The 25870-nt window shown below is 54.1% G+C and overlaps 10 protein-coding genes across 10 annotated transcripts; 6 read left to right on the top strand and 4 right to left on the bottom strand.

Annotated features, from left to right (window-relative positions):
* Positions 1 to 840: 840 nt before the first annotated feature.
* On the top strand, positions 841 to 2385 carry HMPREF1541_01020 (uncharacterized protein; the record flags this gene model as incomplete). The annotated part of the gene is made up of 2 exons (XM_008713321.1): positions 841 to 2233; positions 2279 to 2385. The coding sequence occupies 2 exons, from the start codon at positions 841 to 843 to the stop codon at positions 2383 to 2385; spliced, it is 1500 nt and encodes a 499-aa protein (XP_008711543.1).
* An 894-nt stretch (positions 2386 to 3279) lies between these two features.
* HMPREF1541_01021 (uncharacterized protein) lies at positions 3280 to 3696 on the top strand (the record flags this gene model as incomplete). Its single annotated transcript, XM_008713322.1, has 1 exon — positions 3280 to 3696. The coding sequence occupies one exon, from the start codon at positions 3280 to 3282 to the stop codon at positions 3694 to 3696; it is 417 nt and encodes a 138-aa protein (XP_008711544.1).
* Positions 3697 to 4210: 514 nt separating this feature from the next.
* Positions 4211 to 6058, bottom strand: HMPREF1541_01022 (uncharacterized protein; the record flags this gene model as incomplete). Its single annotated transcript, XM_008713323.1, has 1 exon — positions 4211 to 6058. The coding sequence occupies one exon, from the start codon at positions 6056 to 6058 to the stop codon at positions 4211 to 4213; it is 1848 nt and encodes a 615-aa protein (XP_008711545.1).
* A 525-nt stretch (positions 6059 to 6583) lies between these two features.
* Positions 6584 to 6781, top strand: HMPREF1541_01023 (uncharacterized protein; the record flags this gene model as incomplete). The annotated part of the gene is made up of 1 exon (XM_008713324.1): positions 6584 to 6781. The coding sequence occupies one exon, from the start codon at positions 6584 to 6586 to the stop codon at positions 6779 to 6781; it is 198 nt and encodes a 65-aa protein (XP_008711546.1).
* A 556-nt stretch (positions 6782 to 7337) lies between these two features.
* Positions 7338 to 7866, bottom strand: HMPREF1541_01024 (uncharacterized protein; the record flags this gene model as incomplete). Its single annotated transcript, XM_008713325.1, has 3 exons — positions 7338 to 7549; positions 7611 to 7775; positions 7827 to 7866. 3 exons carry the CDS (start codon positions 7864 to 7866, stop codon positions 7338 to 7340), a joined length of 417 nt encoding a protein of 138 aa, XP_008711547.1.
* Positions 7867 to 8988: 1122 nt separating this feature from the next.
* On the bottom strand, positions 8989 to 10722 carry HMPREF1541_01025 (uncharacterized protein; the record flags this gene model as incomplete). Its single annotated transcript, XM_008713326.1, has 2 exons — positions 8989 to 10484; positions 10539 to 10722. The coding sequence occupies 2 exons, from the start codon at positions 10720 to 10722 to the stop codon at positions 8989 to 8991; spliced, it is 1680 nt and encodes a 559-aa protein (XP_008711548.1).
* A 1236-nt stretch (positions 10723 to 11958) lies between these two features.
* On the top strand, positions 11959 to 12639 carry HMPREF1541_01026 (uncharacterized protein; the record flags this gene model as incomplete). The annotated part of the gene is made up of 3 exons (XM_008713327.1): positions 11959 to 12123; positions 12171 to 12499; positions 12552 to 12639. The coding sequence occupies 3 exons, from the start codon at positions 11959 to 11961 to the stop codon at positions 12637 to 12639; spliced, it is 582 nt and encodes a 193-aa protein (XP_008711549.1).
* Positions 12640 to 14294: 1655 nt separating this feature from the next.
* On the top strand, positions 14295 to 15412 carry HMPREF1541_01027 (uncharacterized protein; the record flags this gene model as incomplete). The annotated part of the gene is made up of 3 exons (XM_008713328.1): positions 14295 to 14857; positions 14938 to 15274; positions 15326 to 15412. 3 exons carry the CDS (start codon positions 14295 to 14297, stop codon positions 15410 to 15412), a joined length of 987 nt encoding a protein of 328 aa, XP_008711550.1.
* Positions 15413 to 16440: 1028 nt separating this feature from the next.
* HMPREF1541_01028 (uncharacterized protein) lies at positions 16441 to 20238 on the top strand (the record flags this gene model as incomplete). Its single annotated transcript, XM_008713329.1, has 1 exon — positions 16441 to 20238. One exon carries the CDS (start codon positions 16441 to 16443, stop codon positions 20236 to 20238), a length of 3798 nt encoding a protein of 1265 aa, XP_008711551.1.
* Positions 20239 to 21209: 971 nt separating this feature from the next.
* HMPREF1541_01029 (uncharacterized protein) lies at positions 21210 to 24960 on the bottom strand (the record flags this gene model as incomplete). Its single annotated transcript, XM_008713330.1, has 3 exons — positions 21210 to 24367; positions 24421 to 24890; positions 24938 to 24960. 3 exons carry the CDS (start codon positions 24958 to 24960, stop codon positions 21210 to 21212), a joined length of 3651 nt encoding a protein of 1216 aa, XP_008711552.1.
* Between the last annotated feature and the right edge of the window lie 910 nt (positions 24961 to 25870).

Below are 25870 nucleotides of genomic sequence, written 5' to 3' on the forward strand. Positions count from 1 at the left end.
TGCTCCCAACAACGTCTCTCGTGAGCGACTACTCCTGATATAAACCTGCTTGTTGTACAACAGTGCCCACACGCAAATTCTCGTCCTCGTGGAAACTGTCAAATCCTTATCGACGTCTAGCCGGCACTTGATCTCCACATCTCTTTCCGTTTATTGATATACGTGGAGGCACTATTGCACACCCTGTCAGTACTGACCGCCTCTCTCTCCGATAATCATAAACCGTCCACGTAGCCAACGAAAGGTCTCGGCAAAGCCACGCATTCGTGTTGCTGTGCTCGACCTGACACAGGCTTCGTTGGAGCTCAAAAAGCACGCCGGCCTCCCTGTCTGCTCGACTCAAACTGACCTCTTTGTCTTCAGGTTCCGCAACCATGGCTTCCAAAGCAATTCCCTCGCACCTTCGTCCACAAGCTGCCAGCAATGGCGGTGGTGATGCAGCTTTCAAGGAGCGTCACCACGGCAAGACCCAATCTCATGTGGTAAGAGCATCCCTCCCCACCACCAGAAGAGCAAAGCTGCAAAAACGGGCCGGGCCTGGCCTGCACAAAAAAAAAGATACTTGTGGAAATGGCATCGAGACCTTTGTTTCAGCCCACCACTGCCTTCACTCCCACACCTGAGATCCTGATGTTACCTACCTTCTTTCAGCAGCCAGTAAACGGCTGATTGTGCTGGCGTCACTTTACATCATCCCCACCATTCGCACATTGACCATCCCTTGCCCCTGCACTGCACCTTTCCTTTGCAGCGCTGCACACCGCCTATCTGCGTTTTTATCATTGCACTTTCGTTATGGCTTCGCAGCTCTCAAATTCGACTTCCATGAAAATGCCCGCCATGCAAGAGTATCCGCTGACCAAAGTCGACACTCAGGCTTTCGAGAACACCTCGACCAATGTCGCAGCTAGCCAGATGCGCAATGCCCTCAACAACCTTGCAGAGACCTGTCCCGACCCCGCCGAGAGAAAGAGATTCGAGGCTGAGCAAGACAACTTCTTTGCCCTCTTCCGTCGCTACTTGAACGACAAGGCCAAGGGCAACACCATCGACTGGAACAAGATCAACCCTCCCGCACCTGAGCAGGTCGTCAACTACGACAAGCTTCCCAACACCGATGCCGTCGACTTCCTCAACAAGCTGGCGGTTGTCAAGCTCAATGGCGGTCTTGGTACATCCATGGGTTGCGTTGGACCAAAGTCGGTCATTGAGGTTCGAGAGGGCATGTCCTTCCTCGATCTTTCAGTTCGTCAGATTGAACACCTCAACCGCACCTACGATGTCAACGTTCCCTTCGTCCTCATGAACTCGTTCAATACCGACGATGATACCGCTGCGATCATCAAGAAGTACGAAGGTCACAATATTGACATCCTCACGTTCAACCAATCCCGCTACCCGCGCATTCTCAAGGACTCTCTCCTCCCTGCGCCCAAATCATACTCGTCCAAGATCTCCGACTGGTATCCTCCCGGCCACGGAGACGTTTTCGAGTCGCTCTACAACTCGGGTATCCTCGACCAACTGCTCGAGCGTGGAGTCGAGATCATTTTCCTGTCCAACGCTGACAACCTTGGCGCTGTCGTCGACCTCCGAATTCTCCAGCACATGGTTGAGACCAAGGCCGAGTATATCATGGAGTTGACCGACAAGACCAAGGCCGATGTCAAGGGTGGCACCATCATCGACTACGAGGGCAAGGCTCGCCTGCTCGAAATTGCTCAGGTTCCCAAGCAGTACGTAAATGAGTTCAAGTCGATCAAGAAGTTCAAGTACTTCAACACCAACAACATCTGGATGAACTTGCGTGCGGTCAAGCGCGTCGTCGAGGCCAACGAGCTTGAGATGGAGATCATCCCCAACGAGAAGTCCATTCCCGCCGACCAGAAGGGCGAGGCCGACCAGAGCATCGTTCAGCTCGAGACTGCTGTCGGTGCTGCTATCCGTCATTTCAAGAACGCTCACGGTGTCAACGTTCCTCGGAGACGCTTCCTGCCCGTCAAGACTTGCTCTGACCTCATGCTCGTCAAGTCCAACCTCTATACCCTCAGCCATGGCCAGCTTGTCATGGATCCCAACCGATTCGGTCCCGCTCCTCTCATCAAGCTTGGCGGTGATTTCAAGAAGGTCGCTCAGTTCCAGAAGCGTATCGGTAGCATTCCCAACATTGTTGAGCTGGACCACTTGACTGTTACTGGCGATGTCAACTTTGGCCGTGGCATTGTCCTAAAGGGTAAGTCCAGCACTGGAAATTGTGAGCTTCGCTAACATTACGCAGGCACTGTCATCATTGTCGCTACCGAGAACAGCACCATCGATATTCCTCCTGGATCCGTCCTCGAGAACGTTGTCGTCCAAGGCTCTCTCCGCATTTTGGAGCACTAGATGAAGAGGTTTGCAGCATTTCGGGTGCAACTACTTGCTTCATGGCCCAAGTTGCGGACTTCTATTCGATACAAGGGAAAGCGGCTGAGCATAGATTACTGGCGAACATGCTTGCAAGTTGACGGTCAACTTCGAGGAAGCTGGGTGATAGACGCGTATCGACCGAGGCTTCGGAAGACAGTGTATGGATCATGGACACAGGACTTAATGACGAGTACAAAAAGTCAGCAACTGACAACACTAACGACGTGAACACTACCTTTCCATGCTTCCTTTGGACCGTTGTCGTGACCAGCCCGACCTGAGTGCTGGCCATCTCGGCCCGCTCCGCTGACGGTTATGTAATCCGCTCCTCCACCACAAGCTGTTCTCGCTCCTCACACTGATATTTATATTCGTGTGCTTCGGTAGACCTTGGTGTGTCGGCCTCTTCAATTGCCTGGCTCTCCCATTACAGTGCTCTTGGCAACCTCTTTTATCTCGCACGAGACATTCTATCGCATTGCCAGCTACGCAGCAGCGTATCTACGAGTAGTCATCTCACACAACGGAAAGCACAAGCTTGCCGGAGCGCATACACCGACCAAAGTTCGCCTATTGACCTCCTCGTAGTAAGTTGCTGGTTAGTCAGGCACGACTACTGTCCTTCCGGGCTCGCAACGGGCACCACCGAAGCGCGGCGTGCGTGAGATCCAGACAGGACAGCACAGCAGCGCGCCCCGTCAAACGGGAGAGTCATCATTTCAGCCTCTCGAATCTTTCCCCCCCCCTATCATTGCTCTCGTGGGGCCTGACCCAACCAGGACCACGGGACCTGATTTTCCAAGTCGGCTTATCTAGGCCGAGGCCTATTCAACCGCGGTCGCCATAAGAAAGACCAAAAAAAACGCATCCATGTCCACCACGCCACAAGCCGTATCCGCCTCCAATGCATCCCAAGATGCGAAGGGTGATGCGCCGCCTCAAGGACTCAGCAGCAGCACGAGCACGACGGGCGCGGCGGACAAACAGGGCACATTCACGCTCCTCCTCTTCGCCTCCGCCTCCACGGTCGCCAACAACACCGACTCCCTCACGCTGGAGGCGCCCATGACGTTGAAGCAGCTGTTTGAGATGCTGGAGGAAAAGTTTCCCGGCATGAAGAGGAAGGTGTTGAGGAGTGCGGCGGTGACGGTCAATTTGGAGTATGTGGATTTTGAGGTTGGGGAGGATGGCGGGGTTGTTGAGCTGGATGATGTGCAGGGGGACGGGAAGGTGTGGTTGAGGGCTGGGGATGAGGTGGCTGTTGTGCCGCCTGTTAGTAGTGGGTAGGGTGCTGGAAGGCGGTTGGGTTGATGGAAAGAGAGAGTGGGAGGAAGGAGAGACGAGGGGCCGGGTGGGGAGGAAGAAGGAGACGGAGAAGGAGTAAGAGAAAGAGAGAAGCTTAGTTGTGTCTGAGCTAGGGCTACGAGGGGCGGGCTTTCAAGTCTAGATCACGTTCCCGGACTGGGACAGCTTTGTCTGAGAGGATCTTATATACGGTTATAACGCGTGTTTCCGCTAGCCTGGAGAAATGGGATGGAAGCACGTTTTCGGAGGCGGTACCGAGCCTTCCATGTCGCTCACACCGGTCCGTGGATGTGTCTGGTTGAAGGACACCCGGCAGGCGCTGATGGACATTCTCGCGCTACGCATCAGGTTGCAGTGTGTCAAAGGTGCGGCATTAGGGAAGTCACGGGCGGACAGTCACGGCTGGCGAGTCTGAACAACATGGAAGAAGGATCAGGTGCCGCAGCTGCAGTTGCAAAAGAGGCAGATCTGCCCTGTCCGCTTGCAGGCCTAAAGCCTACAGACATCTGACGAGCGCTTCGAGCATCTCCTTCCCTTCCTTAGCCTTGTCCGTGTCGGCATCAATGCCCTCAAGCTGCTCCTGCAAGCTGCGTTTCAGCACAGCCGTCCCGTCATTGGCTTTCAGAAGAGCTTCGATCTTCGATCTGGCGCCTGTGTCTTCGGCGACAAGCCAGCTCAGGACCACGTCCAAGGTCTGCAGACTGTACAGGCCCGCCTCCAGCCTACGGGACAGCCACTCGTCCTCAAGCTCGGCCAGTTCCTCGGGCGAGGGACTTGTGCGCTGCTTTTGCTTCTCGTCTTCGATTACAGCGTCGACCCTGGCGAGACGGGTTCTATATTCGCCTCTGAGCTCGATCAAGCGGTCGATCTTTTCGTAGTTGCGCTCCACGAACTTGGCCAGAGTCCGTATTCGAGCCGGCGAATCGGCGGGAGTATACCTGAGCAGGCTGGCTGATATGCCTATGAGGTGCTCGACGGACTCTCTCTCGAGGCTGCCCTTGCTGGACGATTTCCTGTCCTTGCCCTTAGCCTTGCCACCTCCCTTCATCAAGAGCCCAAAGATGGTTTTCAGCCCCGCCGCGTCCACGACCTTGTCACACACCGCCACGGCCGCCGCACCTCCCATGGCGTGATCCAGCACTTTCAATGCCCGACCCTTAGCCAGCTTACCTTCCCGTAGCATGATAAGACACAATTCTACACCTTCTGCGTCCAGGAATTTGCCTGCTGGTAGCTCGTCCTCGACCAGGCAGGTGAGGCAGTCGAAGAGATTCTCGACAAACTCCTCCTCCTCGCTGTCGCGTTCAGGGTCGCCATTGCGGTAAGGCGCGAGGAGCTCGAGGATGTCATCGACTCCTTTTCCAACAAGCTTACGGTTGGAATGTGAATTTTGTAGTAGAATGGCGAGCAGTTCGGCCGCGTACTGTCGATTCTGGCCAACACGGGCTCGCGCTGTGGGGTCAGGGGTCTTTATGCGACCCAGCAGCCAGGTCAGAACTTTCGATCCAATTACGTCGTGGTTCGCGGGCGCGGATAGCAGGTTCTCGAGTACAGAGAGAATGTGGTAGACGCCATCTCGGTCGGTATCGGCCGTCTCATCGAGCCGAGAGAGATTTGAAGTGAGTAAGTCGAGGATATCAGCGTCGAAGAGTGCGGCAGTAAGAGCACTCCATTGCTCGGCTTCGACAGAGGTATCTTCGTCGGTGAGCTCGTCGAGCACTTGTGCCACGGCGATGGCGATGTCCGTATTGTCATGCGCCAATAGCTGGACCAAGCTGTTCAAGCTACCAGACTTGACCAGTTGCGGGTAGAGAGCCGGATACTCGGACAGCAGAGATAGGGTCTTGATCTCGGCATCCAGGTCTGCCTCACTGGCCACGAACTTCAGAGGGTCGTCTGCGTATTTGGCGCGTAGTTCGGCGTTTTTATTGATCTTCCGCTCGAAGGACAGGGCGGTACGCTTCAGCCAGGAGAGATCTATAGTCTCTTCGGGGGTCTCGTCGCCATCGTTCTGGTTGATGAGGTCTAGAGCCTGCCGTTCGGTGTCTGTGACGCCCGAACCGAAGAATCGGCCTTCTTCATCATCGCCCTCTTCGTCCTCTTCTGGTGGTAGAGCGGGGCCGGCTTCGAGATCGTCTTCGTCGCCCTCATGCCCTGCTGGCTGCTCGGAATTCTCGTCCTGTACCGAAGGAGGCGGAGGCTGTGTAGTGGAGGTGCTGTGGGGGGAAGTGCCATTCAAGAACTTTGCGGTTTTTGAGCGTCCGCCGAAGGACGCGTTGGGATCCTCAAGTTTGCGCTTAGGGATGGCATTGGGCCTGCGGAAGAGATCATCTACTGATGACATGGCTGTGGCTGGCCACAATCGTGTCTTGAGGGTCACCTCGTGCGCATGCGAGCGACCGTTGGCCGCGGATGGGACTCTGGGAAAGTCAGGCAGTGGTTATTGTCCGACCTGTGGTTAGGATATCACAGCTCGCTGACCGTCCTACCGCAGCGGAAGAGTTCAATATAAGTGCTGACAGATCCCAAGACAGACTACTTGTACGCGACAAACGAAAGTAAATGGACCTCTCGAACTGGGAACCGGTGGAACTGCTCAAGGAGAGTGGCGGCTCGACTATTTCAGACGGATATCAAATCCGATAGCGAAGAATTTCTAGGACCGAGCTGCTAGCTGGCACCGCTTCCCATTCACTTCACCTCCACCATCAGTCCATTTCACCGCTGCCTATCTATCGTCGCTCCCCTTAACACCGTCCCGAATTTCCTATACCGATAACCACACGAGTCATCAAGCGCCTTTGTCGATACCCTTTCCGTCAACCACCCGTATAACCCGTCAAACCGCAGCACCATCACTTCTACAAACATGCCTCCCAAGCGAATCCAAGTCCAACCGGCGCGCTCCCGCCAGCAAAAGTCCAGCGGCTATCTCGGCTCAGCGTACGATGCGCTGACATCAGAAGACAACCGCAGCGTGGTCATTAGCATTGCCATGTTCGGCGTGAGTCCTTCCCTCCTGCCCTTTTTTTCCCCTTTGTTTTGTGCTATGGAAAGTCTCTCGTAACCATGATCTGAGAGAAAATGAAAACAACAAGAAAAGGAGGATCTGAACCGGAGGGAACGAAGAGAATTCTCCAACGCTAACGTATGAGTGCGAATAGGCCGCGGTAACACTGTTGAGCAGCGAGTGGGCGGAGCTGTTACTGCCAGCGTAAAAGCGATTTCGTCGTTAGCCAGGCGAGTCCTACTCATCTACGAACATTCTGTACCATTACGACCTTCGAGATTCCCTACTTCTGGAATGCGGCGGCGCGGCCTTGTGGCCAATGGTGGGGGGCATTGATGTACAAAATGAACGGCCCAGAACAATCTCGCATTGCAGCACTGCATCTGACAATTGTGGGCGCCGGCGATGAAGCACATAGAACAATCGATAACATCGGAGAAAGAATGTCATCCAAAAAACATGTGCATTGGATACATGCCAATTTATATCTTCTTCGTCGTGACTCTGTTTGAAACCCATTTGGTCACACGGCATGGGTTCTGAACGCCGCTGACCCACACACTCGGGCGAGTAGATATCCACCCTCAGTCCACCATTACCCTCGAACGCGAACTTAGGAGGGAGGAGGTCCCTTCACGCTATCGTCACCCGTCTGCGGAAGCCACTCTGCCCGCTGGGCATCGAAGATTTCCAGAGCAGGCTTGCCCCATTTCTCCGTTCCCTTGAGTAGGCCGGTGCGGATGACAATGTTGTCGCCCATGATATGTTGGTGGTGGTAGGGGTTGGAGGTACAGTTGGGACAGAAGAAACAGTCCACGGAGTTGCCTGGACACCGTTAGTGTACGAGCTCGAAGAGGAGTATCCTGACAGGGACACCTAGACTTACCAGAGTCACCCTTGTAGGTATACTTGTTGAGGTTGCCCTTGGTGAGCTTGAAAGCACTCTTGGGAATGATCTGGTTCAAGGTGAACTCTCCACCACTCATGAGTTTGCATGCGCCACAATGGCATAGAACGTGTCGCTCAGTATCAATGTCGGCGGTCCAAGCAGCTGTGCTCGATTAGTCGGGTGTGACTGTGGGGGGATTGCATGTAGACGTACTCTGGCCGCAATGGCAATGGCCTTCGTAGGAGGTGGGCATGTTGGCGACAGTGGCTGAACAGGTATGGTTATTCGTGCAGTGTATGGAAGTCAAGCGGTAGATGACTGGGGATATGATGAGAACGAGAGTGTGCTGCCATATTTATATGCCCAAGAGGCCTCGAAGAGTATTTGGAAAAGCTTGCGTTGCGTCAAGATATGGCCATGCCCCTCATCACGATCCAACGACAAGCGCCGCGGTGAACAACCAGCCAACCCCTCTCCATCCAGCTCCAGACTTACCTAACATGCGAACTGCGTCTGGGAAACGTCAGCACAGCATTCAAACGGCCCCCGAGGATTCAAAGAGGATGCTTCTGGCCCGACATAACACGCCGGATCCTGAGCAATGAACCGTCCCGGGGGCTGCCACAAGCAGCCAAGTGGGCCTTGCATGATGATTTGAATGAGCAGACATGCTCGCATCTCCGGTGACGGAAGTTCACGCGTCTCAAAACCAGTGGGAATATGATGTCACTGGCATTGAGCCGAGTGATGCTAGGAAGTAAGGTGCGAGGGAAATGGCCATAAGAACTTTCGAATACGGCGCGGATGATTGAAGGTACATGCTCGCTTGCAGGTCATGCATGGTGGGTCCAGGTGCAGCATATGGAGCAGTCCTGGGAGATTCTGAAGACATTCCAAATCGCAGGAGGACCCAAGTTCCTGCAGGAGCGACGGTCGTTTGTGGATGGCCAACCTTGATCCGATTCAGGCAAGAAGGAGCGACGTGTTTTTGACGCTGCAACTCGCGTGGCAAATTTGGCAATGTTAGCATCTAGACGACATTGTTCTAAGCATTCGTGTCGATAAAGAGCTGTGGAAGTTGATGGTAAGAGGGACACTCTCAAGCAAGTGAGGAAAGCACTACTCAAAACTTGACATCCGAAGCTGCGCATGCTGCGCCTTTTATATTGCACTACTACACCGCAACCGCCCTCATTTTTGATTAGTATTCATGCTCCGTGCTGCTCGCGCCAAGACCTGCAGCTTTTCCCTGACCGGGAAGAATGCTGAGAATATGACCGCCTTTAAGCCTTGAGGACATTGCGTGACGGCGCGCAAAGACGCAATATCAACTGCCCGACCGTCCCATCCAGCTGTCGTTCATGTCGGCAACGCCTCAAGTTCCATACCCCTCACCGTTGGGATGCGGCATCAATCTTTCGGTGGCGCCCTCCGCCTCATCCTCCAGCTTGGCTCGGGCCAGATTCCGACTCTTGATATAGGTATAGGAGACGAGGCCGGTGCCGACAACGACAGCAAGGCCCGTAAGAGTGGCATTCACAGGTATAGGGTTGTTCTTGAACGTCTTATGCGTCAGGGCATCCAGGGGGCTCTGCACAAAGTTCAAAAGTCCTGCCAAGCAGATGATAAGGCCGTAAACTTTTCCAAAGGTGACGAACCCAAAGACCTTGGCTGAGTAGTCCGAGACAGCTGTGTAGTAAAACGGCCGATACAAGACAAACAAGACGATATTGGCCACTGCAGCCCAAGTATAGGGAAGACATCCCAGTACCCCAATGATAGTGGCGACCACGACCAGACATGCGAGCGCAAATGGAGTCGACGTGCCATCCAGAACAGTTCCGATGAAGGGGATACTCAGCACGCCTCCTACAGGCAATGCAATGTCGAAGAACTCGTTGACTTTTCTGGCTTGTTTCTCGGATCCCAGCAACCACCGTTCTTGTGACCTGATCGTAGCCACGAAATAGTTGATTCTCGTCATCTGCACAACCGTAAAAAGCGTAATGAGCAAGAACCAAGGACTTTTGATCTGTTCCCAGGCCGTGTGCCCGTGCATGGCGCCCCACACTCCCGATATCGTGTTCTTCTTCTCTTCCCTGCTTGCCCGCTTCGTGTTGGCCGGCATCTCTAGCAGTGCAGTAATCTCGGAGGCAGTGCTCTCCCGCCTTTCACGTGCAGAGATCTGCTCTTCGACGGATGCGTTGGGTGGTGTTGGTGCATTGATCTCGTCCTCGGCTTCTTTTACAATCTCGCTCACCGATTTGTAGGAGTGCTTCGGCATGACAAAAACTTGAACCAGTAAGATGAAGACAGGGACCACCAGATAGATCTTGAAGAGGTTCTCGGTGTTGACCTGTCCACCAGTCTTCTCGTACAAGACTCGGAATAGAAGAAACAGTGCGGATGATGAGTCGAACGCCCCAGTGAGGAGAGCAAGGATAAGCCCCGACCTTTGAGGGAATGCGTTCGATAGCTGGAAGGAAGAGATGAAGACAAAAGGCCCACCCAGAGCGAGAAGGAAGTACGCTGGCGTGTAGGCATCTCCATCGATGCTGGACGCGAACGAGAAGAGGGCCGCTCCTGCGAAAAGAAGAACACTGCTGATGATACCGCAAACCCTAGGACCATATCTGTCCAGTATCGTCCCTATAGGAAGCGCGGCCACATTCGTGGATACAGCGGCCACAGTGAACATGAGATTGAGGCGGATTTCCTGCTGGTAGCATGGGGACACGCCCTTTTCTACTTCTTCTGACGTGCACAGCTCTCGAAAGGCGCCCTCGTCGATGAGGACAGGCTTGATTGCGGCATATCCGAATACAATGCCGGCTGCGAAAAGGCAGTAGATTATGGCAATTGCGACCTGTACTGTTGGTCCGACCTGTCAGTATATCGTGGAAGGGCGAGCCATGGACAACTGACGTAATCTTCTAGACTTGGACACTTCCTCAAACTCGAGAACGCTAGCAGCGCTGAGAGGTTCAGTGTTGTCCTTGGGCGGGATCCAATCTGTGACGGGGTTGAAGCTCATCCTCCGGTGTTCAAGCCCGGCAGCGGGATCGAACCGCTCGAACTGGTCGGTGGAGGATACTCTGGTTAAAGACATGATGACGGCTGCGCGTATACGCAAGAGGCAATGGTGAGGAGGCGTCGGACGGCATGGACTTGCCTTTCTTTCCCAGCCAATTGTCGATGGCGGGAGGAAGGAAAGGTCAGGTGGTTTGGCGGGATCGTGTGGGGAGGACGTCGGAAGTATACCCTGCGTAGCTCCAACTCGCTTTTACAATTCGTGAGAAGTCGAGGCAAGCTGCAAGATGAGTTGCAGAAAGTGTTAGCAAGATGAGCTGCGGTCGATACACTGCGCCAGAAGATATCTCAAGCTCCCAGCTATAGATAAGACCCTAGATTGCAGTGAGCTTGCTGCTGTAGATAAGGATGCTGTTACCGCAAACCGTCAAAAATTTTATGCTTTGTGAGGGGAAGACGAGCACAGCTGATAGCTGCAGCCGCCGATCTGGGCATCATTTTTGTGGGGCCCAGTTCGAGCGCTGTAATTGACGGCGACGCCTCTTCCCACATGAGCTGGATTCCACAAGCAACGCTCTGTATGCTTTCGATGACGGCGAGACGAGACCAAGTTAGCCGTTTCCGGGCCTGCTCTGTCTGATGATGTCTCTTTGAACCAGAGCCGCAGCGCTTATTCGCACCTCACGACAACCTCACAATCTCTGGAACCACACTGCTGATCTCGCAGCATATTGCGACACAGCGCCGCTCTAGGCACAGCCGCGTGTACCGTACGCATATGGATGCCACGGGCGCTCTCACAGCCAATGAACATCTGACAGCCCATTGGCGGCTCCTGGAATCCGCGTCTCAGCTGGGCGGCTAATTCCCTCCCTGATATAGGCCTTGGCCGCCGACGGTCGAAACAGTCTCAAATCGTCCATAGACCAACTTAGACCACAGCACTTGGATCACAACAGTGAGAGATGAAACTTCTGGTCAATGTCTCAACACCGTCTCTCTCCACTGCTCGGTGGACTCAGAGACTCACCTAGTCCGAAGTGCAGCCAAGGTAGGCATATAAAGAAGCTCGACTTATTTCAGAGATGGTCGGACTCCAACCCATACTCTCCTTGACAGTTTCCTTAGTCGTGAATAGACCGGCAAACAGGATCGGGCGCATTCTGCATCTTTTGTCTCCTCTCTACTGCTTCGCACAGGCACTGGCTTGCCACAAACAGTCAACCACAATCCTTTTCAGCTCCGAGTTCAAGTTCTTTCCCAGCCGCGACGGCCCACGACCACACTCCCTTAGCAAACCGAACACTCTTTAACGATGGCGGCTGGACAGCATGGCGCCTTGGGTGCGGCATTCAAGATCAGCCGAGCTTTGCAAGCAGCCTGTCTGATCGCTGTTATCGGCATGACCGCGAACTTTGTCTCCGACATCATAACGGCCAATGCCACTCCTCCGCGGATCCTGATCGCGACACTCAGCATAGTGAGTATCTATTTCAGCAGTCCCGGAAGCTCTCACTAACGAGTCAGGTCTGCATTGCGGTACTCTATTGTGCCATTACCTTCATTTTATTCCTTGACAATCTTCTGCCGTATCTGATCATCACCGGAGTCGATGGCGCTTTCCTCGTCGCCTTGGTCGTGGTGTCTGTGGTTGTAGGCAGACCCGTCAGCTACCTCAACTGCAATGTATTGGACGATATGGCCAATGTCTCGTCAAGTGCGTACGACTTCACATCGGCGCTGGGCAGCAGTCTCGGCAACAATGGTGGGCGAATTGATTACTCCAAATGGGTTGGGACATCGAAATCGACCTGCCTGGAGATCAAGTCGATTTGGGGCTTGAGCATGGCACTTTGGTATGTTCACCTCTCGACATTCATGCTGTGAGCATTGGCTAATATGACACAGCGTGCTTTTCGCATTCTCTGCGATTTGCACTGTTTGCCTGTGGAGAAAGTCAAAGACTCCGCCGCCAGCGGACAAGAGCCAGGCGTAGATGCCTCAATGCGGTGGGGGTCATGTCTGAGTCTTGGAAGTCCGGAACGTTGATCGTAATCCGTGCCATGGAGTAATTCCATCGCTGTACCTGTACGTTAAGGAACCAAGGCAGTAACTGAGGGGACCACAGAACATATAGGGACCTGTTCTGAATGATACCGCATTCTTTGCTCTGTACCATGCACCGTGTATTCCTGGTCGACTCCCGCTGCAATGTACGGAGTATCGTTCATTGCTTCGTGTCAGCGCATCATAGGACGGACTGGTTCTGACAGATCCACCCGAGGCAACCATGTCGACCTGCTCCTGCATGCAGGGCATGGATTGTTAGTGTAGAAGGAAATCGTGGATCAGACAGCGGCTTTGCTGCAGGACAATGGTCAAGTACAACATGAGCGCACGGAAAGATGTGAGCCGTGGATCGACATACTAGCTATTGCTTCGCACGTCGACTATGTGTGTAGCGAGATGAGAGGTGGCCACTGGTGGGCACACCATGGGATTTTGACAGCGACCCAGCAATTTGGTTGAGTCCCTTATTGGCCCCGACCCCGGAGTCGTCACCTCTCAACCCCTTGCACAACACCACAGCTGTCAAATGCACCCTCACACCGCATATAACTTGTGAATGTAACGCCGTTCAACGCAAGTGACTCGCCACCAAGAAGCCTTTGGTCCCCGTACGTTGTACGTGCTATCAGGTGTTTGTGGGCCACGGTCACCCAAGCTACAAAAAGGACTCCGTAGGCTGGAGGGAAGCCCAATTAGACGGTAGCGAGGGGCCTACGGGTATGCCCGAGAAAGCAAACAGAGTTCCTTCCTCCGTATCCCATACGCTGAGCGTTACACCGCGTCGGGGACCCTGGTAGCGGTTGGGCTTGACAGGAATCCGACTTGCTGGGCCTGGGTATGGATTAGGCAAGCTTGGCGGCGAGCGATGCCAACGCAGACGTCCGCTGAGTGGCAGGTCGGCCTTGGAATCCCAGCGATGTGGTTCGCACATGCAGATGCTCGCAGGCTAGTTACGCTACCGCCTGAGAAGATTGGAACTATCTGCACACCTGCCTTCTGCCGAGTTCCCACTCTCTTCGCGTGCCCTCTCTGACTGGCATACCCTACGCAACATTGCGTCCGTTTCAAAAGCTTTTACCCGTACTGCATTGCCGGCCGTGCTCTCGATACTGTGACCAGAATCGCCGGCTCGAAAGTCTGTCTAGCCTCGAGCCAGACAAGTTTCAGATGCCACCCACATTGCGGCGGATCTGCCAGCACCCTCTCCCCCACCATCGACTGGCAGACTCCTCTTATGCCTGCTCGCACTGCTCGCATGATCCATCTCTATCAGACGCTAGTTACTGGAGTTAGCACTGGATCCGCTATCCAACATACGGAGTACAGCAGATTACATTTCCTACATGTAGGGCACCGCTTCGTGTTCACCCATGGTTTCTTCATTCCGTCCCCAAGCACTGTCGAACCTTAAAAAACTCCAACCCGCTGCTCACTCACTGCAGACCCTCATAATTCGGCTGTCCCGTTTTTAGTCCATTTTTTCTTCCTGAAGCCATGTCTCCTGCATCCATCTCGTTACACGCTTAAATCCACACGTCCGGCACAGCTGCAGCCGCTTCTTTGATGGAATGGGTCACCGCAATGACACCTCCGCCTACAGGAGAAAAGATGGACGATCTCAGCCTGCCATCCGAGATCCCGGTAGATGAAGACTATGGCTTGTCAAGAGACCTCGACTATGACGATGGCTCGGCATATTCCATTGCTTCTACCAAATACAACTTTACCTGGGAGAATGGTCGGCTTTATCACGACTACAAGGCCGGTCATCCCTTCCCTTACGATGAGCGCTCCCAAGAAAACGAAGAGGTCCTCCATGAGATGATGCTCTACATCCAAGACGACAAGTACTTTGCCGCTCCCGTCGACGGTGATCAGCTGAAGAATGTACTCGATCTTGGATGCGGTCTTGGCCTCTGGTCTGAAGGCGTTGCCGACCGATATCCCGAGTGTAATGTACTCGGCGTCGACTCAGCGCCACGCAACGATCCAATCATCCCGAATTGCCAGTTCGAGTTGGCCGACGTGACCGAAGAGTGGCTGTTCGTCAATCCCAGCACCAAATTTGACCTCGTCCACATTCGATCACTATTTGCATCGTTGAAATTAGAAGACTGGCTGCCGCTGTACAAGCAGTGCTTAGAGTACGTCCTCTTCCTCCTCACATCACATCAGTGCTTTGGACGCAACTAGCTGGAACCATGATGCTGACATGACCCTGCAGTAACATGGAGTCTGGAGCCTGGATCGAGCAAATCGAAGTTGAGATCAAGGTCTACTGTGATGACGATACCAGAAAACCTGATGGCGAGCTCGAGCGACTTGCAGAAATGACTCAAGTCATGTCCTCAACTCATGGTGCTTATTTTCAAATTGCAGAAAACATGAGCACAATGATGCGGGATGCTGGCTTCACTGATGTTAGGGAAGCCAAGTACAAGTTGCCCGTGGGCTGGTGGTCTGCCGATCCCAAATACAAGGAGATTGGGAAATTTTTCGAGCGATTTTACAAGACTGGTCTCCAAGGATGGCTCATGCATATCTGGACCAAAAGTATGGGGGTGAGTCAAGGTCGTTCCCAAGTGGTGCCATGGACTGACCATTTCTCCCAGTTTACGCCCGAAGCCGTGAACGAGGCGTGTTTGAAAGCTTTCGCTGAGATCGACTCAAGAAAACACCATTATTACTTCCAACTGTGAGCTTGTTGTGCCTCAAGCAAACGTGCCAGAACTGATCATCGTCCATAGCATCGTCGTCGTTGGGAGAAAGCCGTGAGACTGCTGCTGTGCCAGCACCAATTAGCATCCATCTTCCGTGCTTCCGGACAGTCTCGGCATATACACTTATGTGTGCCTTTACATCCAAACGGCGACATGTGACTACCGACCAACGACGAAGATGAATTCTCACATCCTTGGAAGCCAGCGAGGACATCCGCTGCCTAGGTCCCAACATCTCGGACTACCCTTTCCGCCAGTTCAAATATTGTACTAATTCACGACGAAACGAGTGTGACGAACGATACATCTGCATGGCATAGGGCATATCGTTGATTGCAGGGGTCATTTCGGGAAGAGATATCTATACTGTATTACATTTCGGGCATACGATCATCTGTCAAAGAGCAGTTTACGCGACGAGAGACCCCGATTCGCTGGCTGAGATAGCAGTAACTTTTTAAGGCCGCTCATGCCCAAGGCACACAGACCACTTGGTGGGAGGTGTTCGTGTTGTGTTGGTCGCCTTAAGATGGTTACAGGAGTGAAGTGTCGATAGACTGGGCGGGCATCCGTCATCAATCAACTCCATTCAACTTGACTTTAATCAGATCTGTTTTGATCGGCATCCGGAATATGATATTGTGAAAGCCATTGGGTTGTTCAACTCGCTGACCTTACGGGTGGCCACCCATCAAGCACTGAAGCACAGAAGTCACGTGACGATGCCAAGGAAAGCCTCGCAGCGGATCGCGCCTGCGCGCCCAAAAAGTGTCGCCGCTCCTGTTTATTGTTCCCTCTGCATCCTCTCCATCTCTAACTCACAATCTCATCTTTTAAAACTGCACTGCTGCGCTGGACCGTCGCCCGGGTCCAGTCTGTCGTTGCCAGACTTCTAATGATACTGTGGAGATTGTAGGCAGCCGCGGATTCAGCATTTCAACTCCCTGTCACTTGCGATCTCGAAGACAGAGTAATCTGTGGCGTGCTCCAGCCGAGCGATCGCAAGCATGGCCGACTACGATGCGAAATACATGCAGAACAGCGACTACGATGATACGCAGATGGGCGGCGATGAGTATTATCAAGATGACTTAGATATCTCACCAGAAGACTGCTGGAAAGTCATCGGGTCTTTCTTCGAGAAAAAGGGCCTAGTTTCTATGCAGATCGATTCTTTCGACAAGTTCATGTCGCAAACGATCAAGGAACTCGTCCTCGACAAAGGCTCGATTACTTTAGACCATGCGAAGAACCCAGACCCCGATGAGATTAACCCCGTAATTATCGAGCGCCATGAAGTCAAGTTTCTCGATTTCACTCTCTCATACCCGAATGTTGTCGAAGGCGACGGCGTGACGAACGACTTGATGCCACACGAGGCTCGGTTGCGCAGTCTGACCTACGCCTGTCCTGCTTTCATCCTGATGTCGAAGAAGACCTACTGGGCGCGAGAGCAAGAAACAGACGCTAATGCAGTCAAAACCGAGGGTGAGAACGGCACACTCTACTGGGAGGTGGGACATTCAGACGACGACATTCCAGATGACCGACCGGAATCTGTGTACATTGGCAAGATTCCAGTCATGCTGAAGAGTGGGAGCTGCTGGCTCAATCAAGATTCTGGCAAGACCAAGTCTTCGCGCAAGATTTTCAGTGATCAGGACCTCTTTGCCTGGGGCGAATGTCCTTATGATCAAGGCGGTTACTTTGTCATCAATGGCAGTGAGAAGGTGCTCATTGCGCAGGAGCGGAGCGCTGGCAACATTGTTCAGATCTTCACGAAGGCGGCCCCGTCACCGTTCACCCACCTTGCTGAGATGCGGTCTGTGGTAGAGGGAGGGTCTCGGCAGATGTCACAATGTACCGTCAAGCTGATGAGGAAGAGCGACGGCCCAGATGGAACCAAGATCGACCAGCCCATCAGGGTTCAGCTCCCCTACACCAAGTTGGACGTTCCTTTGGCGGTCGTCTTCCGTGCTCTAGACATTGTCTCTGATTCCGACATCATTGAGAAAATTTGCTTCGATCACAGCGACAAGGAGATGATTGATATGCTTATGGGGACTCTGCAGGAAGGCCAAGCCATCCAGCGTGGCGAACACGCAAGATCTTTTATTGCCGTGAGAACGGGTAATGAGAAGTTGACTCCGCCTCAGAGACAACAAATCACCAACGACATCCTACAGAAGGAGTGGTTGCCTCATATCGGGAAAGGTCCAGATGCATTGACCAAAAAGGCCTACTACTTGGGCTACATGGTCAATCGACTGCTCAAGTGTGCTCTTGGTCGAACAGAACCGGATGATCGAGACCATTTGGGCAAAAAACGTCTTGACTTGGCAGGTCCCCTGATGACCACTCTTTTCAGGACGCTATTCGATCGCGCTACCAAGGATTTCTTCCGCTACATGCAGAAGCGCGTTGAATCTGATCAGCCTATCAACATCCGTGCTGGCTTCAAGCCTAATATCATCACCAACGGTCTGAAGTATTCGTTGGCGACAGGTAATTGGGGCGATCAAAAGAAACTTGACAAGGCGAAAGCGGGTGTCTCTCAGGTGTTGAACAGATATGCCTACGCTTCTACCGTCTCACATTTGCGAAGAACAAACGCACCCATCGGTCGCGAAGGCAAGATTGCTAAGCCCCGACAGCTGCACAATACTCACTGGGGCTATGTGTGCCCAGCAGAAACGCCTGAGGGTCAAGCTTGTGGTCTAGTCAAGAATCTGGCACTGATGACACTCGTCACCAACGACGTTCCCATTGGGCCACTGCGAGACTATATTCTCGAAAAGGATGTCGAGGCCCTGGAGGACTGGGAACCGAAGCTCAATCCTCAAGCGACGAAAGTGTTTCTTAACGGTGTCTGGTTCGGCGTGATTGTACGCGATCCACGATTCCTCGTCGACCATATGAAGCAGCTCAGGCGCTCGTGTGTTATTGACTCGACTATCGGCCTAGTCTGGGACATTCGAGAAAAAGAATTCAGAATCACTGGTGAGGGTGGCCGTATTATTCGGCCGTTGTTTACCATCGATAATGACAGAACCAGCCTGAACAACGGGAACCTGACTTTAAGCAAATACCAGATCGCTCGACTTGAGGCCACTCAACAAGCACGCGATTCTGGAGACGTTCCGCCTGATGAGCCTTGCGATTGGGAGACACTTCTCAGAGAAGGTGCAGTTGAGTACCTTGATGCTGAAGAGGAGGAGACGGCTATGATTGTCATGACTCCGGAGCACCTGAACGACTCAAAAACAAGGGATCAGGGTGGTGAAATCGAAACGAGTGACGATCCCCTCGCGCGACATGACCCGTTACTGACCGATACCCACACTCAATTCACCCACTGCGAGATTCATCCCAGCATGATCTTGGGTGTTTGCGCCAGCATCATCCCATTCCCTGATCACAACCAGTCGCCCAGGAACACGTATCAATCCGCCATGGGCAAGCAAGCCATGGGTGTTTTCTTGACCAACTTCGAGCGGAGAATGGAGACAATGGCCAATATCTTATACTACCCGCAAAAACCCCTGGCGCGGACAATGGCTATGGAATACTTGAAATTCAGAGAGCTTCCTGCTGGACAGAACGCCATTGTCGCCATTGCCTGTTACTCTGGCTATAATCAGGAAGATTCCGTTGTGATGAATCAGAGCTCTATCGATCGCGGCCTGTTCAGATCGCTTTTCTACCGCACATACCAAGAGCAAGAGCGGGTGGTCGGCCAGGGTGTCTTCGAGGCCTTCGAGAAGCCTACACGTGCGGACACACTTCGGATGAAGCATGGTACCTACGAGAAGCTTGATCAGGATGGGATCATTGTCCCAGGTGTTCGTGTCAGTGGCGAGGACATCATCATGGGCAAAACGACCCCAATGGCGCCCGATGCCGAGGAGCTTGGCCAGAGACAGAAGGCCCACATCAAACGCGATGTGTCCGTCCCGCTCCGTTCTACTGAGTCTGGTGTCATCGATCAGGTTATGGTTACTACCACCTCAGATGGCAACCGATTCGCCAAAGTTCGTGTGCGAACTACCAAAGTCCCGCAAATTGGCGACAAGTTCGCTTCGCGTCACGGTCAGAAGGGTACGATTGGTGTCACCTATAGAACTGAAGACATGCCTTTCTCCCGCGATGGCATCGTGCCAGACCTCATCATCAACCCTCACGCCATTCCTAGTCGGATGACGATTGCCCATCTGGTTGAATGTCAACTGTCCAAGGTTGCGACTCTCCGTGGAGACGAAGGTGATGCTACACCTTTCACGAAGGTCACGGTGACACAAGTCTCCAGGATCCTGCGCGAACAAGGCTACCAGAGCCGTGGATTCGAGGTCATGTATAACGGTCATACGGGCCGCAAACTCATGGCTCAGGTCTTCTTCGGTCCTACCTATTACCAACGTCTACGCCATATGGTCGATGACAAGATTCACTCCCGCGCGCGCGGCCCCACTCAGATCCTGACACGCCAGCCTGTTGAAGGTCGTGCTCGTGATGGTGGTCTGCGTTTCGGAGAGATGGAGCGCGATTGCATGATTGCCCATGGCGCATCCAGCTTCCTGAAAGAGCGACTCTTCGACGTCTCGGATCCCTTCAGAGTGCATGTCTGTGACATCTGTGGCTTGATGACAGTGGTCGCGAAGTTGAAGAAGAACACTTTCGAGTGCAAGAATTGCAACAACAAGAACCAGATCAGTCAGGTCTACCTGCCTTATGCGGCCAAACTGCTCTTCCAGGAGTTGTGGGCCATGAATATCGCAGCGCGCTTGTATACGCGCAAGTCGAAATAAGATTTGATGGGACCAAATGCTGGGTGTCTGAGCAACATGATGCATAGCTACACGGCGTAAACAGGAAGGGAGTGGCATGGAAATTGCATTTGACGGCGCAGCCAGGGAGGGAGAGTGTTGGCACATGAGCGACGCTTTTGGGGAAGAATCTTTGATTAAATTTTGGCCTGACTCATCGTCGATCGATATGCGGATAGGAGGGGGAGGTCTGCAGACGACGACGGCATTTGTTACTTTTCCATGTACCATCATTGCCGCAGCAGAAGTAGATTGCGCTGAGCAGCAAACCTGAAGGAAGAAGAAAAGCAGACACGGGGGTAAAGCTAGAAAAGGCCATCCTCCTCCCAGACTACTGTGCCTACCTAGGCCTCCCAGGCTTTGAGATAGCTTCCCTAAGAGACAAAGGGAGATGTCTTTTTTTATTCATCTATGTATATCCCTTCTTAACGTGTCTCGCCTTTCATCAAGTCGCAGGGTCATCCATGCTGTTTTGACACACGACGGGTTTTGAGTCCGCCTCGAGACTTGACTTGTTATCTACTATATGCGCAGGGGCGCGTGGAAAACGGGAGAAACACAGACGGACGGATTGAGCACTATGTTATAACAAGATAATGTAAGCATCATGTGTTGTAGGATTGGCAGGGTGGCGAAGGGAGGAGCAGGAGGAGGGCAAGAAGAGGGGAGTAGGCAGTGAAAATCTTGGCATCATATACGTACGGCATCGTGTACATTTTACATTCAATCCATTACTCACGAAATCGTTCCCCCAAACATTACGGTAAACGGTACCCCGAGACTCATCAGGTGTGCGATTCCCAAAAACGACAAAATAGTGACCGTGCCTTCATGTATACGCATCTCACCTATACGCGTCCTCGCTCGCTCAAACAGACTCCACATCCAACATGGGCTTCCTCTCCCCTTCCCTCCCAGCCATGGTCCAGTTAACCCGACCACGAAATCGGGCTCTAGGGCGACCGTTCCGCACTAGCTCCCTCCGGCACCTGATGCGGCTTCTTATGCAGCACGCCATGCTCCGCCTGATGCTCCGTGGTATCCTCATGTTTATGGCCCGTGATCGCCTCCTTGAGCTTCTGCCTGATGCCACGCTTCTCCGAGCTCGGGGAGCTGGCTTCAAACTCCTCGGAGCTGGTGCGGCGCCGCTGCTCGGGCGAGACGACATCGCCCTGTTCGTTCAGGCGAGAAGCTGCCGCGGGGTCCTTGGACGGGTCGAAGGGCATGCCGGTCGTGCGCTCGATGGGGAGCTTGTCTTTGTGATCTTCGTGGGACTGGGTGCCGAGGGCGCCGGTATCCTGCTCGCCTCCGTAGCGAAGGGTGCTGGCATCTCTGTAGGTGCCGTCGGAAAGACCGGTGGCACCGGTGGCACTGGTGGTATGCTCGGTCGGCCGACCCTGGTGTCGGTCGCTTGACAGTGGCTGCTCTGAGGCGCCGTAGGCAAGGCCGGCGGCGGCAGGCGCTGTCGACCTGTCCTCCGAGTGATCACCTGACAGAGGCTGCTTGGAGGGATCGTCCTTGCTGAAAGGGTTGTACGAGGGCTTCTCTGCTCCACCGGAAGCATCTCCGTAGCGCGAAGTAGAGGGCGACTGTCGCGCTTCGTCCGTCGAGACCGCTCTGCCGATGCTGTTGGGGTCGGTTGAATGTTCGGTGGTGGCAGCCTTGTTGGCACCATGCTCATGAGCACCGTACGCCGCACCAGCACCGAGGGCAGCAGCACCGCCGGCTCCAGCGACGGCCGCACCCTTGTGCGACTCATCCTCATCGGACGAGTACTCTTCGCTCTCGCCGGTGTCCTTATTCTTGCGGCGCTTGAAGATGCGCTTGAAGAGACCAGGCTTCTTTTCTTTCTCTTCAGACTTGGTCGAGGTTCTGGTCGCATCATCGTCTTTGTCCTTCCCGTAGGCGTATGCACCAGCGCCCGCGGCTCCGGCCCCAACTGCTCCAGCTGCGGCAGCCTTCTTCCTGCGCTCCTCCTCTTCCTCCTCCTGCCTGCGGCGGAGTTCCTCTTGCTCCTTCGTGCGCTGCTTCTCCATAGCGGCAACTTCCTTCTGATGTTCCTTTTCTTCCTTCTTTGCATGCTTCTCTGCCTCCTTCTGTTGCTTCTCAACCTCCTTCTGATGCTCTTTCTCCTCCTTCTTTGCATGCTTCTCTGCCTCCTTTTGCTGCTTCTCAACTTCCTTTTTGTGCGCTTTCTCTTGCTCGGCAAGGGCTTTCTCGTGTGCTTTCTGCTGCTCCGCGCGAGCTTTCTCGGCAGCTTTACGCTGATTCTCAGCGTTGGCAGCTTGTCTCGCCGACTCTTCCTCGGCTGCACGTTTGTTATACTCATGTGCACCATAAGCTCCTGCTCCTGCAGCGCCCACACCAGCAGCTCCCGCGAGCGCGGTGTTACGTGCGGTATGATCATCCTCGCGCTTGCCAGGTACCTCCTCCTGTCGAGTCTTTGTGGGTTGCGTGGAGGTAGCACCGGTAATCCCGGTAGTCTGTGAAGGCGTGGTCTGTTGCTGAGTGGCTTGACGGTTGTTGTACTCATGTGCACCATAAGCACCTGCTCCTGCAGCGCCCACACCAGTAGCTCCCGCGAGCGCGGCATTGCGTGCAGTGTGATCATCCTCTCGTTTAGCTGGGATATCCTCCTGGCGAGTCGTGGTGGGTTGCGTGGAGGTAACACCAGTGGTCTGCGAAGATATCGCCCGAGGCTGGGTAGTTGTACTGCCGGAACCGGGCCCGTAGATTGCAGTGTGACCAAACGGTTCCTGTGACTTGTTGTCCCGAGTGGCAGCATAAGCACCTGCCGCGCCAACACCGGCACCAGCACCTCCGGCAGCTAGAGCAGCATTGCGTTTGGAGTGGTCCTCGCGCTGATCAGGCTGTCCAGTCCGAGGCTGGTTTGAGCTTGTTTGTGTTGCTCCTAGAGGCGCTGCCTGCTTCGCCTCGGATGTAATGCCGGATGGCTGGCTCGCAAGGTCATCCCGCAGCTTACTGGTGTTATCTTGTCCAAAGTTAGAAGTTGACTGACCTGTGGTAGTCTGTGTCACCCCCATGGGAGCCGCCTGCTTCGCCTCGGATGTAATGCCGGATGGCTGGCTCGCAAGATCGTCCCTCAGCTTACTGGTGTTGTCTTGTCCCAAGGTAGAAGCACCGGCCGCACCAACACCGGCACCAACACCACCAGCAGCCAACGCAGCATTGCGCTTGGAGTGGTCCTCGCGCTGATCGGGCTGTCTAGTCAAAGGCTGACTCGATCTAGCCTGTGTCGATGCCAGGGTCGGTGTTTGTCTTGTGTCGGATGAAATACCGGCTGGCTGGCTTGCAGAATCATCGCGAAGCTTGCCGGTCTGGTCTTGACCAAGAGTGGTGGCTGTATGGGCTGCAGCGTCGGGCGCAACGCGATCTTTGTCACGATCACCGATGTGCGAGGCGCCATATCCTGCCGCGCCAGCTCCCGCGACGGCGGCTGCGCCAAGCGCCGTGTTGCGGCCAGTGTGGGATTCTCGTTCAGCGGCCGGTGCCTCGGTTCCCTGTGCCGTCCCACCAACGGGAGGATTGATTGCGCGTGGAGACTCGAGTCCTCCAGGGTATGCAGTGGTGGGGATACTCTCCTTTCTGCCATGAGTTGGCTGCGGTGTAGAGTCGGTCGAGAGAGTACTGTCGGCCACAGCAGAATCCTTATCGTGCCTAGAGGCAACACCGTATCCTGCAGCGCCCGCAGCACCTCCTAGTCCTACAGCAGCAAGAGCCTTGCCCATGAATCCAGAAGATTCCGGGGACTGTTCCTGTGTGGCGGTAGTTCCAGCTTCGGGTACTCGTGTCTGCTCAGAGGTGCCGTACTCGGCTGACCGATCTCCAGGATTGACAGTCGATGTCAAGCTGGACGGCGCGGCAGTGGTACGGCTCGTGTCTGGACCTGTTGATCTTCCAGATGTTGCAGCAGCAACTCCTGCGCCTGCGCCTGCGCCCGTGCCCAGGGCAGAACCTGCAGCGGCAGTGGGACGGCCGGAGGATTGGTCTTGTTTACTGCGAATTGGCAGATTATCAACACGCGGGTCGAGGGACTCGGCCTTGTAGGGGTTTTCGTAACCCTCGGTCGGGTAGGCCCCAGGCATGCCTTCTGGTACAAGGTTAGCCTACTCATCATATATCGGATAGTGGTGTCCGGCTTACCTTTGTGGCTTGATCCGGTGAAGGCCTTGGAGGCTGCAACCTGGGCAGCATTGGGCGGGACGCCCGCTCCTGTGCCTGCTCCAGTCGAAGCTTCTGGCTTCTTGAAGCTAGTAGGATCGGAGGACTGGGGGTCTACTACGCTGGGGGTAGGATCACCCTTCGAAAGGTGGTGGGTGCTATAGGTCGAGGTCTGCCCAATTGCTGTCGCGCCCTGCGATGTCCCACTGGGGTTGGCGGTACTTATATGCCCGCCGCCGCTGGTCTCTGGACCTGTGCTGCTCAGCGCAGCCTGGGGATCTGAGCGAGTGCCACCAATGCCTGGATCTTGTTGACCTCCGACAGTGGAGCCCAGGTTGTCGCCGGTGTCCATAGTTTGTGATGAGGGGAAATGGGTTCCCTGGCCAGTTACCTTACCGCCTGCTGTTGGTCTGGAGCTGGTGTCTTCGGCTTCGGTTTCCTTGTTTCGGCTACTTTGATCGGCATCAGATCTGTTCGAAGCAAACGAGGCTTTACTTACAAGGTCTGCTTCAGCTTGTCCATGGCTCACCTAGAAAGGTCACGGCGCAAGAGATACAGTAAATAATGTAGACAGTAGAGAAAAGAAACAGGCTGCGGAGATGTAGACACGGCTCGAGCTATCAAGGAAATTGTCGCACAATCCAGCGGGGAGCATTTGCGTCATGGGCAGCAGCGGCAGGTGGCTAGAAGCAGATCGTGAAGCATCATCAGGCAACTCCAGAGCACATTGCAGCTGTCAATGGCAGCTAGCGCGCACAGGCGGCATCGTCAATTGGCTGGCGCTATGCTCGCGCAACGCGTCGTGCACCAAAATCGACGAATTTGAGGGGAAGAGGGAGCTGCTGACGGGGCTTTAAGGTTGCTGGAGCGTCATAGCCAGCAAAAGAAGCTTTGGTGACAGGTTGAGATGCAAGTGTGGCTGGAGTTGGCGCGAGAACCTCAGCTTGGAATGGGTGTGCTCAGGCGAGCGGTGAGCCGCGCCCCCTACAAGAACGATCCACAAGCCGGGCACGTCTGTTCTTTGTGGGCCATGCCTCGACCCATCTAACTGGTATCCCGCGGCTGCAATTATGTCAAGGTACAGATGCTGCAAGACAAGCACCGATGAGTGACTTGCGCCGTATTGACCAGTGTTGCGCTTCATGCCTCGTTCGTTACATTGATTGAGTGCTAACCAGTGAATTTACGCTCCTCTCTCCAATAGCGGCAAGCTTCTAGGTTAGATCTCGTCAAAGAGGATGCAGGGCATACAACTCCGGGAACTGCCCCTGCTCATACGCATATAGGCACCGAGTCCAATGCATATCAACATTTCGGCGTGAATTTGGAGGCTCCAGATCAGGCGCTATCGTCGAAGGTGTTGAAGCCATCCGTCTCGCCACCTACCTGAACCCGGTCCCGGAATTCGGGGGTTATTCCACGCGTACCAGAC

This window comes from Cyphellophora europaea, assembly GCF_000365145.1.
Source record: "Cyphellophora europaea CBS 101466 unplaced genomic scaffold supercont1.1, whole genome shotgun sequence".
In the NCBI taxonomy this organism is placed as follows: domain Eukaryota; kingdom Fungi; phylum Ascomycota; class Eurotiomycetes; order Chaetothyriales; family Cyphellophoraceae; genus Cyphellophora; species Cyphellophora europaea.